Here is a 12166-nt window from a genome sequence, read left to right as displayed (position 1 = left end):
TCAGACCAGAATTTCAAACACAGGCAGGCTTGAGGGGGGGGTTGTGGTGGGAGGATGATTCCAGGTCCCTCGGGGAAGGGACTCCTAGTTTCTCTTTTCACCCTGAGAAACCCTTCCTTCCTGAGAAATACTAATCTGATTGATAAGTTCCTTGGGCTTTTGAAAGGTCAAGCGTATTGGTTGGCTTGTTTTTTCCTATTCTTCCACTCAGGAAGCTGAGAACCAGATATTTCCTTCTCAGTGTGGGCCCAGCCACCACCAGGTGTCCAGGAGAGAAAGGCAGGGATCCGGATTTGGTTTGGGGCGTTAGGGGACAAAAGAGGCTGTGCTTAGGGTGTGAAGCCCATCCCCCAGCCGGTTTGCCAGTATGCCCTGTGTCAAGGTCTCAGGCACCACACCAGCTAGTAATAAAGTGGTTTTTATTTTCTACTGCTGTTGCTCCTTGAATGTCTCTTGGGGCGTTCTCTGTGAAGGGGGTCATTGGTAGGGCAGAATTCAGGCACTCTTGGTTCTTCAATCATTTTTTTCATCAACCACTTCACTGAGGTATGATCGACCTACAAACAGCTACAGACATCTAATATACACAATGGCATGTGTTTGGTGATAAATATATACCTGTGATACCATTACCACTGTCATAATCTTCTCTGTCACCAACAGTTTCCTACCACCCACTCTGCGTTTTGTCTTGTTTTGTTTGTTTGGTTTTAAGAACCCTTCATGTAAGACGACAGCACATTTTTAAGTAGGCACCATATAGGGGCGCCTGGGTGGCTCAGTGGGTTAAGCCGCTGCCTTCAGCTTGGGTCATGATCTCAGGGTCCTGGGATTGAGTCCCGCATCGGGCTCTCTGCTCAGCAGGGAGCCTGCTTCCCGTGCTCTCTCTGCCTGCCTCTCTGTCTACTTGTGATCTCTGTCAAATAAATAAATAAAATCTTTTTAAAAATTAAGAAAAATAAGTAGACCATACAGTCATGTTAATCATAGGCTCTATATTGTACAGGTTTCCAGACTTAAAATACCACAAAAACCTCATCAGACATGTGACAATGATGAAAGGTGCCCATGGCAGAACCAGGTGAGAGCATTTATCAGGTTCAGTGCTCTGGGTGAGGCTCATGAGGGCCAAGCAGGAAGTACAGGTGTTAGGATCAGCAGGTCAACAAGCACTGATCACACTGCACACGGTTCCAGGCACAGGAGAGACAGTGATGAGCCAAAAACACAAGGTCTCCACTCTCTAGGAACCTCCCATGGTGGGCTTGTCTATTAATGAAGCTCAAAAAATGATAGGATATCAGGGGCTACCAGAAAATTAACCTGGGGACTGGAGGACCCCGACCCTGAGTTAGGAGGGTCAGGAAAGGCCTCTCAGAGGTGGTGACTTTTCAATGGAGATGTGAACAAGAAGAAGAAGCAGGCCAAGATATGGGAAAGAGCATTCCAAGTAGAGGGTGCACAAGGCCTGAGGTGGGCTGGTGAATTATAAGGATAGAAGGAAGCCAGTGTCGTGGAGAATGGTGATGGATGCTGCTTCGGGCTCCCTGCTCAGTGGGGAGTCTGATTCTCCCTCTCCCTCTGCCTCTCTCCCCTGTTCATGCTCTGTCTCAAATTAAAACAAAAAACAAAAAAACCGGGGCGCCTGGGTGGCTCAGTGGGTTAAGCCTCTGCCTTTGGCTCAGGTCATGATCCCACGGTCCTGGGATCGAACCCCGAATCGGGCTCTCTGCTCAGTGGGGAGCCTGCTTACCCTCCTCTCTCTCTCTCTGCCTGCCTCTCTGCCTACTTGTGATCTCTCTGTCAAATAAATAAAATCTTTAAAAAAAAAAAAACCTTTAAAAAAAATGTCAAGTCCATAGGAAAGTTGAAATAGTATAATAAACAATTTTATCCTCCCCACCTAGACTCAGCAATCATTAACAGTCTCATAGTAGTTCTATAGTAACGTATTTCTTGCCAACTTATTTGAAAATAAGTTCCAGCCAACATCATACTTTCCCACTAAATACATCAGCCTCATCTCCCAAAAACAAGGATTTTTCTTACATAACCTCTAATAAGTTATCATACCTAGGAAATATATTAATTTCCTAAAATCCTCCGATATGTATCCCTCAAATTTCCTCAACTGCCTCAATTTTTAGTTGTGTTTTGTTTTTTTTTTTAATTCCCCTTCAAATCAGGATCAAACCCAGTTTCTCACATTACATTTGTAGGAGTCTGGATTTTATTTTAGGTGTGAGGCAAGTCAATGGCGGGGGTGGGTGGCACTGAGCAGAAATAGTGGCGTGTTCAACGTTTCAAATATTGCCTTGATTACAAGAGAATAACTACCCGGAGGCAAGAAGAGGCAGGAGAGCCGCAGACAGGCTGTGGCCTAGGTCTGCAGCACTGGTGATGGTAAGCAGAGGTCAGATTTCAGGAGTGAAAAGTGGTCAAAGTGGTTTAAGCAAATAAGGAAGATTCAAACCTGCCAAATAGCAGGGTTGGACAGAGATGTATCACAAGCTTTGGAAGATGCAGAGCCTTGTGGCCTTGGTAAGAGCTGTTTCAGTGGAAAAGAACAGAGATATCGAGCAGAAGATGAAGGACAAGTTGTCAGGAGAGGTTTTTGTTTTTAAGATGGGGACTTTTTAAAAGATTTTATTTATTTATTTGACAAATACAGATCACAAGTAGGCAGAGAGGCAGGCAGAGAGAGGAGGGGGCAGGCTCCCTGCTGAGCAGAGAGCCTGATGTGGGGCTCGATGCCAGGACCCTGGAATCATGACCGGAGCCGAAGGCAGAGGCTTTAACCCACTGAGCCACCCAGGCACCCCTAAGATGGGGACTATTAAGACTTGATAGCATCGTTTAGGGAATTGAGCCAGCTGAGCAGGAGAAATTGATGTAGGGGAGGAGCTAAGTGCAGGTACGCAAGCCCTGGAGGCGGCAACAAGGATCCCTGGCACAAATGGCTAGGCTGCCCTCAGAAGAACAGAAAGTACAATGGGACAGCTGGGGGATGGCCTGAGGGTTTGATGGTAGAAAGATGAGGAAACTCTCCGCTAACTCCATCTATTTTTCCAATGACCTATAAGGAAAAGTCATCAAGTGAGGGAAGGGAGCCAATGTGAGAAGACAGCACTTAATTGTTCTCAAAAATGGGAAAGTTAATGACTACCAAAGAAGCATATGGGATCAAATGCTCATTTTATGATTTATGGTCATAATTATAAGTTTAAATAGAAATTCAGTCAACAAGCTTAGATGATTTTCTCCAGGCAGGATCAGCTGGTTGGGTACAGAAAAGGGGGGGGGGCACATAAATGTAACACTATTATTATACCCAACAAAATGAACAATACCTTTATTTATTTAAGATTTTATTTATTTGACAGAGAAAAGGTCACAAGCAGGGGCGAGTAGCAGAGGGAGAGGGAGAAGCACACTCCCTGATGAGCAGGAAGCCCACAATACCTTCACTTAATAACTAGTTCAAGTTTAATTTTCTTCAATTGTCTCAAAGCCATCTTTCTACAGCCGCTTATAATAAAGCCTTACATGGTCACATTTTTCTGGAAAATAGGTACCTCTCAAAAAGTCTTTATTGCCCACTGTGTGTCAGATACTGTGTGCTAGGTAGGTAATGGGGTCTGTAGTGACCAGAAATACTTCATTCACTATTCCACTCTGAAAACAAGGGATAAATTGGCTAACCCAGATCAGGTTCCTCAAGAGAACGAACGACAGGTGGGGCTTTTAGAAAAAGATCTCTGTTGCAGTGACTCTTCAGAGACCCAAATGGTTGTAGGGCCTTAATGTTTATTTATTTATTTGATAGAGAGAGATCACAAGTAGGCAGAGAGGCAGGCTCCCTCCTGATCAGGAAGCCCGATGCGGGGCTTGATCCCAGGACACGAGATCATGACTTGAGCCCAAGGCTTAACCCACGGAGCCACCCAGTTGCTCCATGCAGGGCCTTAATGTTACCAAGAGCTCTGAATACAGGAAGCCTCCACTGTAACTCTCTTGCCACTATTTGGAGCATTATTCTAGTACTGCCAACAAGTGATTGAAAGTAACTATTTAGCATCTCCCATATACTGCACTTAGTGTTGTAAAGACCTTCCAAGGAGTGTGGCTGAGACTTTTTTCAAGGAATTTAACATGTAGTGGAAAGGACAATGTAATACACAAATAACCACAGTGTAAGGTGAAAGCCTGCAAACGCTCAAAGAAAGTACCTGACATTGGGGCGCCTGGGTGGCTCAGTGGATTAAGCCACTGCCTTTGGCTCAGGTCATAATCTCAGGGTCCTGGGATCGAGCCCCACATCGGGCTCTTTGCTCAGCAGGGAGCCTGCTTCTCTCTCTCTCTGCCTGACTCTCTGCCTACTTGTGATCTCCCTCTCTGTCAAATAAATAAATAAAATCTTAAAAAAAAAAAGAAATAAAAGAAAGTACCTGACATTAAACAGCTTTAAAGGCACACAGGATCCTGGGATTACTAGGGTGGACCTGTGGCCAAGGGACTGAATTCAGTGATAACTTCTGTTGGACTCTGAAGAGCAGTTGGAAATTATTAATGCAAATAAAGACGACAGAGAAAGAGGGGAATCTGAGGCCAAAGGACCAAAGTTAGCAAACAAAACATTACCGCAACGGTAATCACAAAAGAATGATCGTTCTAGGTCAGGCCTGAGTTATAAAAATCTATCCACGAGGTGGTCCTCTTAAAGTCATCCTTTCTTCCAGATCCTCCAGTAAAGTATTAAGAGATTTGGGGCTCATTTACAGTTCACAGGATTGTGACTGTTTCGAATTTCCCAGAAGCCAAAGCAATTACTTCTGCGACTGCCTAACGACCTGAATTAGACAGAGCATCCCTGAGTTTTCAGGGCGTGCATTTCCTAAATTAATTCCAGAGTACTTCCAATAACACCAAACCGAACAAATCCTTTTGAAATCAAGGCCTATGTGAACCCTCAGAAAAATCAGCCTCAAAATAAGGTGAATACTATGGCCCCCTCTCCGTTTTGCGTAGTTGGAGGAACAGGAGGCTCAGTCCCCGGGGTGGTACCCGTTCCGTCCCTTCCCACCATGTCTACCGGAGGCAGCTCACACAACCCCGCCCGCTACCCGCTCCGTACCCTCAGGTTAGCCCGGAGGCCCAGATTCTTGGCTAGGATCTGAAGGTCGCTGTACTTGAAGGAGTCCAGCTCCTCAAGGGAGGGCACGGCCCTGGAGAGCTGCATCAGGCGACCACAGTGAGGACTCGTACTCCACTTTCTGCAGCACAGCTCAAAACTCTGGCGCCACTCTAAGCGTTACCAAAACCGAATTTTATAGAGAGTTTAAATTGAAAATGCTGCACTTCTATTGGTTAAAAATACTCCGAAGGCGGGGTTTCCTGGCGTTGACCAACAGAAACGAAGATTCTTCTCGCATCTGACGCACGTTTTCCCCCACCCCTCAACAACGCTTTGGGGCGGAGTCCCCGGCTCACGATGTCCAATGGGGAAGCAGGAATCGTGCTTGGGCGGGCCAGGTGCGTGTTCGAAGCGGAGGCGCGGGCTGCGGAAAGATGGCGGCTCGGCCGCGGCGGCATCGTTCGCGATGTGCACAGCTTCCGGGGGGTGATTTTTGTGATGCCGCTAAGAAAACAACTGACAAACACTCTTGTACGACTTCTATGGAATGGGACACGCAGGTAGTGAACGGGTCCTCGCCGCTTGGCCCCGCAAACCTGGGGGCAGAGGAGCTGCCATCTGGCCCGCGGCTGCCGTCGTGGCTGCAGCCTGAGAGGTGCGCGGTGTTCCAGTGCGCGCAGTGCTACGCCGTGCTCGCTGACTCTGTGCACCTCGCCTGGGACCTGTCGCGGTCCCTCGGAGCCGTGGTCTTCTCCAGTGAGTGGGGGCAGAGTCTGAGGAAGGCGGAGGAGGGCCAGAGAGGGGGTTCCCGCTTTCTCACGGGGCCGTCGAGAGCGAGTGGTGAAAAAGACTGGGGGGAAGATTTGGAAGGAAACCCCTTTGCCAGGGGTGAGGACAACTTTTCATGATTTTTGTGGCCAAGATGAATCTATCTGTAGCGGGTACGTTTTCCCTTTCAAAGCTTCACAAGTACTCTTTCCTTCTGACCTGTGTTTGTCTTCCTAGGAGTCACAAATAACGTGGTTTTGGAAGCTCCCTTCCTAGTTGGAATTGATGGTTCGCTCAAAGGCAGGTACGTACGGGGAGCTGGATTCTAGTCCCTCACTTAGTAAGACCGAGGAGCGTGGAACAGGCATGCACAAGGGGGAAATTGTTCTTATTTGCGCCAGAAGAGAAGTTTATTTCGTTCTTACAGTGAATTTGAAGGATGTCTCTTTTACCTATTTGAGACTTGTAGGAACTTGATGTGTTAATGAAATGGCAAGATTGTATTTGTGTGTAGATTTTATGATCTTTCTGAGGGCCACATCTCTAATGGTTTGTGTAGGTTAACTGAGGCTCATAAGGTTATGTCTAGTATGGGAAAAGGGAGAAATGTACCTTTTGGTGTATAGTGAGAGTCATTATAAACTACAGTCCTTTGAGATAACTAGGACTTTTAAATATGCATTTTACTTGGAGTTTGTATTAAACCATGGTAGGAATATTTCCTCTGTTATCTAGGGAACCTAGGGAAGAACACAAGTTGAATGTTAAGGACTTGAATACTGCGGATAAACTTTGCATCTATTCTGTGCTGTGATCTACAAGTGACAACAAATTGCTCAGTGAATTATTACAAGGCTCCTTAATTTTGAGCCTTGGCTTTTACAGCACAATAATTCATTCTGACCTCAGTTTTAGGGTTAAAAAAGGTATAGGAATTCTTAGTTGCTTTACTCAGTAACCAGAAAGAGTTTTACAGTTCCTCTTTCCCAACTGAAAGACACTTAGCTGTCCTTACCAGAGTGTCTTTCCACCCAAAGGGAACAGGGAGGAAAAGAGTGGTGGCTTACTTGTAATTGGGTTATTTGGGGCCAGAAGCAGAAGCTCTCCAATTATCTTTCTTAGAATAGAATAATGCATCTAGACACATACTGTCCAATACTGTAACCATTAGCCACATGTAGCTGTTGAGCACTTAAAATGTGGCCATCCTGAATTGAGAAATACTGTGAGTGCACAATACACATTGGATTTTGAAGACTCTTCCTTTTTTTTTTTTTTTTAAGATTATTTATTTATTTATTTGACAGATCACAAGTAGGCAGAGAAGCAGGCAGAGAGAGAGGAGGAAGCAGGCTCCCCACTGAGCAGAGAGAGCCTGATTTAGGGCTCCATCCCAGGACCCTGGGATCATGACCTGAGCTGAAGGCAGAGCCTTTAACCCACTGAGCCACCCACGCACCCCAAGACTCTTCCTTTTTTAAGAGATTTTGTTTGATACATATAGAGAGAGTATAAGCAGGGGAGCAGCAGACAGAGGGAGAAGCAGGCTCCCCACTGAGCAGGGATCCTGATATGGGGCTTGATCCCAGAACCCTGGGGTCATGATCTGAGTTGAAGGCAGACACTTAACTTACTTACCCGCCCAGGTGTCCTGGATTTTGAAGACTTGATACAAAAAAATTAATAGTTTAAAAACATTGATTACATATTAAGATGATATTTTTTATATATTGGGTAGTATAAAATGTATTAAAACTAATTTCACATGTTTCTTTTGAATTTATTTTTAACAGGACTAATAGAAAACTTTAAATTACTTATGTGGCTCACATTTTATCTCTACTAGAATTACTGATCTAGATGGTTTATAAAACACTGGAGGGAAATTCCAAGTATTTGTGTACTTTTAGAATTAGGAGAGCCATGGGACTTGGCAGGAAGAGATTTATTACCAGGAAATGGTTCATGTGATTATAGAGGGTGAGAAATCCCAAGAGCTGTAGTTGGCAAGCTGGAGAGACAGGAGAGCAGTGGTTTAGATCTAGTCCAGGTCCCCTAGTTTGAGAACCAGGAGAGCCAAAAGTGTAAGTTCCAGTCCAAAAGCCAGAAGGCTCTAGACTGAAGAAGTGCCTATATTTCAGTTCAAGTTTAAAGGCAGGGGGAAAAAACAATGTATCAGCCTTAAGCAGTCAGGCAAGAAGAATTTCCCCTTACTCCTGACAGGGTCAGCCTTTTTGTTCTATGCAAGCCTTCATCTGATTATGAGGGTCACCCAATTGGGGAGGACAATCTGCTTTACTCAGTCTACTGATTCAAGTGTTAATCTCATTCAGAAACATTCTTTTTTTTTTTTTTTTTTTAAAGATTTTATTTATTTATTTGACAGAGAGAGATCACGAGTAGGCAGAGAGGCAGGCAGAGAGAGAGAGAGGAGGAAGCAGGCTCCTGCTGAGCAGAGAGCCTGATGCGGGACTCGATCCCAGGACCCCGAGATCATGACCTGAGCCGAAGGCAGCGGCTTAACCCACTGAGCCACCCAGGCGCCCTCATTCAGAAACATTCTTATAAACACATTCAGAATAATGTTTGACCTAATAACTGGGTACCATGTAGACTATAAAATGTAATCATCCCATGTTAACTTGGCACCCATATGCATCTCCTAAAACCATACTCAGTCTCCAAATAAAGACAGTTACAAGGGGTGCCTGGGTGGCTCAGTGGGTTAAGCCTCTGCCTTCGGCTCAGGTCATGATCCCAGAGTCCTGGATCAAGCCCCTCATCAGGCTCTCTGTTCCCCCTCTCTGTCTGCCTACCTCTCTGCCTACTTGTGATCTCTCTCTCTGTTAAATAAATAAATAAAATCTTTAAAAAAAGAAAGAAAACACACTAACCCTTTCTCTAGAAAAGGAATTAAAGTCCTTAAATAATGTTTACATTTCTTTCATTTCTCATAACTTAAATACTGTGATATAAAATTAATAATACTTAAATAGAGGGGCACCTGGTTGGCTCAGTGGGTTAAAGCCTCTGCCTTCGGCTCAGGTCATGATCCCGGGGTCCTGGCATCAAGTCCCGCATCGGGCTTTCTGCTCAGCAGGGAGCCTGCTTCCTCCTCTCTCTCTGCCTGCCTCTCTGCCTACTTGTGATCTCTGTCTGTCAAATAAATAAATAAAATCTTAATAAAAAATAATACTTAAATAGAATTATATTGTTTGATATAATAGTATGATATAAAATATGATTTTATGTTATATAATAAGGGAATAGAGAAGAACAGAGATAAACATTCAGACACACAAACCTACTCATAGGGGCACCTGGGTGGGTCAGTGGGTTGAGCCTCTGCCTTCTGCTCAGGTTGTGATTTCAGGGTCCTGGGATCGAGCCCTGCATTGGGCTCTCTGCTCGGCAGGAAGCCTGCTTCTCCCTCTCTGCCTGCCTCTCTGCCTCCTTGTGATCTCTGTCTGTCAAATAAATAAATAAAATCTTTAAAAAACAAAAACACCCCCCCGCCAAAAAAAAACCCTACTCCTAACAAAGGAGGAAATACTCATGGCAATTACAGTATTCATTTCTGTAACTAGTCATTTGGTCATAGCTATATTTGTAACTACCTTCTTTGACTATCTGTATCCCCTTTTGTCTTCAGCAAGCACACGCTGGCCAGAGTTCCTTAACCGGTGTGGTAATGCAAACCTTCATTTTGAAGGACTTGAGCCATTAGCAGACTAATATTCAATGAAATATATTATATTATACACATAAGCATAATTTTGGGATTTTTTTTCACATTTTTGCCCTGTGCCATAAATTAGTTTCTGTCAGACATTTTTCTATAAGTACTGTGCTTTATCTGGTACCATTAATTGCTATCTAGGGATTAATTAAAATTAATGCAGCCTTATTTCATGGCTTGTTTTCTGATTACTGTATTCACAAAAATACAGTACTATATGTGTGGTTCAGGACTCAATTTACCAATGAATTGGGATACTGTATTGCTTGGGCCTTTTTAGTATCCATTGACGTGAATCTTTTTTGTTATAGTCATATGATTTTATACTCTATTGATGCAGTTTTACTGCATAGTATGTTTATACAAATAATTTTTTCCCTTACCAAACCATAAAATTGTTTTCAGGGATGCCTTGCTGGTTCAGTTGGAAGAGCATACAACTCTTGATCTCGGGGTTGTGAGTTTGAGCCCCATATTGTGTGTAGAGAGTAAATAAATAATTTTCAGTACATGCCTGATGAAACATAATTAATTTTTTTCATAAAACATTTCTTTGAAGTATTTGGGATGCCTGGGTGGCTCAGATGGTTAAGCATCTGCCTTTGGCTTAGGTTATGATCTCAGAGTCCTGGGATCCAGTCTTGTGTTGGGCTCCCTGCTCACTGGGGAGCCTGCTTCTCCCTTTGCCTGCCACTCCCCGTTTGTGCGCATGTGCGCGCTCGCTCTCTCTCCCTCTCTTTCTAACAAGTAAATAAGATATTAAAAAAAACAATAAAACCAAAAAACAACAAAAAAAAAACAAAAAAAAAAAAAAAAAAAAAAAACAAAAAAAACAAAAACAAAAAAAAAAATAAAAAAACAATAAAACATTTATTTGCAGTATTTGGGTGTGTTTTATGACCAGCAGATATGGTTAAGTGATTTACCCAAGTAGTGTAACTAGAATCATTACCTGTTTTCTCATCTAGTAATCTTTGAGAGGGTAAAAGAAAAGAAAATAGGTGGCTTGGTAAGGTAATAGCATTTTTGTTTTTTCTCTTTTGGTATTTTGTCTGGGTATTTTAAAAAATATATTTATTTATTTATTTGACAGACAGTGATCACAAGTAGGCAGAGAGACAGGCAGAGAGAGAGGGGGAAGCAGGCCTTCCTCTGAGCAGAGAGCCTGATGTGGGGCTTGATCCCAGGACTCTGAGATCATGACCTGAGCCAAAGGCAGAGGCTTAACCCACTGAGCCACCCAGGTGCCCCTGTCTGGGTATTTTTTTAAGTTAATTTTTTGTTACATCTGTAAAAGAAAAATCCTGATTTGAGTTTGATTAAATTTTTTAGTAAACCACAATCAACACAATTTTTTCTTAAGCTAGGATTGGTTGAACTGTAGCTAATTTTATATGTTCATGTGTAGTTTTATATGTTCAAATGTTAATCTGATTAGTTAGCTCTTTTTTCTCCTTTTCAAATGTAAATTATTCTATAAGTGACAGTTGTATATCCATAATAATCTAGGATGTAATTATATTAAAAGCTGAGTTAACCTTTCTTGAATATGACATTTCTTTAGTCTCAGTCCTATTATAGCACAGTTTTTAGGAGAACTGGTTCCAGAGACTGGTTATTTTATATTTCTTCTCTGATTTTCTTACCAATATTCTGTTTTTCACTCCAGCACTTACAACCTTTTATTCTGTACTTCCTGTGGGATTCCCATTGGTTTCCATTTGTATTCTACCCATGCTGCTCTGGCTGCCTTGAGAGGTCACTTTTGCCTTTCCAGTAACAAAATGGTATGGTGAGTTGACTTAGATATTCTTTATCGAGTATATTTTTAAAGGGCTTCCAGAATGTTTGTCCCAAAGAAAATGGTAAAGCAAGGCAGTGGGACCAAAATATAGTTTCATAACATTATGCTCATTTTAGATGTCTTATAATCATACCGTGTCTTAATAAGCTTACCATCAAATAAATGAGAGGATATTCTTTTGTTACAGAAACTTCTGGAAGCTAAGTTTTTTGCAAAATAATGTTGTAATAGATACTTACTAGGTTTGTGCCCAGCCCCTGTTTTCTTTCCCTGTAGAGTGGGACCTTGTGGCCACGTTTTTTATCATGTGTGATACCACTCCTAGGTGATGGGATCAAGAATGAATACCTCACATAAGCTAAGCCAACAGATTTTCTACTCTAGGAATTTGAAAGAAGGATCCAGAGACACAGGTCATTTGTAGATGTTAATGGGGCTGAAGTTGGGAAGTGAAAGCTCAAGGTTTAAGGTTGCTACTTTCTATGTTATGCATGTAGATGGGTGAAATCTTATCTGCAAAAAAGCGTGAAGCTGATGGTTACCTCAAAAAAGTAAAAGTAGAATCAGATAAAGTACCATACTTGTTCCTTCTTCAGTAGTACTTTGGATATTTATCTTCTTTTTTTTTTTTTTTTTAAGATTTTATTTATTTATTTGACAGAGAGAAATCACAAGTAGATGGAGAGGCAGGCAGAGAGAGAGGGAAGCAGGCTCCCCGCTG

At 42.9% G+C, this 12166-nt stretch overlaps 2 protein-coding genes across 5 annotated transcripts in view; one reads left to right on the top strand and one right to left on the bottom strand.

Moving 5' to 3' along the window:
* NUSAP1 (nucleolar and spindle associated protein 1) overlaps positions 1–5335 on the bottom strand; it is a 34746-nt gene extending 29411 nt beyond the window's left edge. For all 3 annotated transcript variants that reach the window (XM_059372558.1, XM_059372559.1, XM_059372561.1), the window contains exon 1: positions 5135–5335. In XM_059372558.1, the coding sequence (XP_059228541.1) occupies positions 5135–5239 (105 nt within the window). In that variant the 5' untranslated portion in view covers positions 5240–5335. The remainder of the gene's footprint in view (positions 1–5134) is intronic.
* Positions 5336–5480: 145 nt separating this feature from the next.
* Positions 5481–12166, top strand: part of OIP5 (Opa interacting protein 5) — a 15651-nt gene continuing 8965 nt past the window's right edge. The window contains exons 1-3 of one of the 2 annotated variants that reach the window (XM_059372562.1): positions 5481–5890; positions 6140–6206; positions 11311–11433. In XM_059372562.1, coding sequence (XP_059228545.1) covers positions 5569–5890; positions 6140–6206; positions 11311–11433 — 512 coding nt within the window. In that variant the 5' untranslated portion in view covers positions 5481–5568. The remainder of the gene's footprint in view (positions 5891–6139; positions 6207–11310; positions 11434–12166) is intronic. The other variant, XM_059372563.1, reaches the window with a different exon arrangement.

Source organism: Mustela nigripes, chromosome 13, assembly GCF_022355385.1.
Source record: "Mustela nigripes isolate SB6536 chromosome 13, MUSNIG.SB6536, whole genome shotgun sequence".
NCBI lineage: Eukaryota > Metazoa > Chordata > Mammalia > Carnivora > Mustelidae > Mustela > Mustela nigripes.
This window is presented reverse-complemented; position numbering and strand designations above follow the sequence as displayed.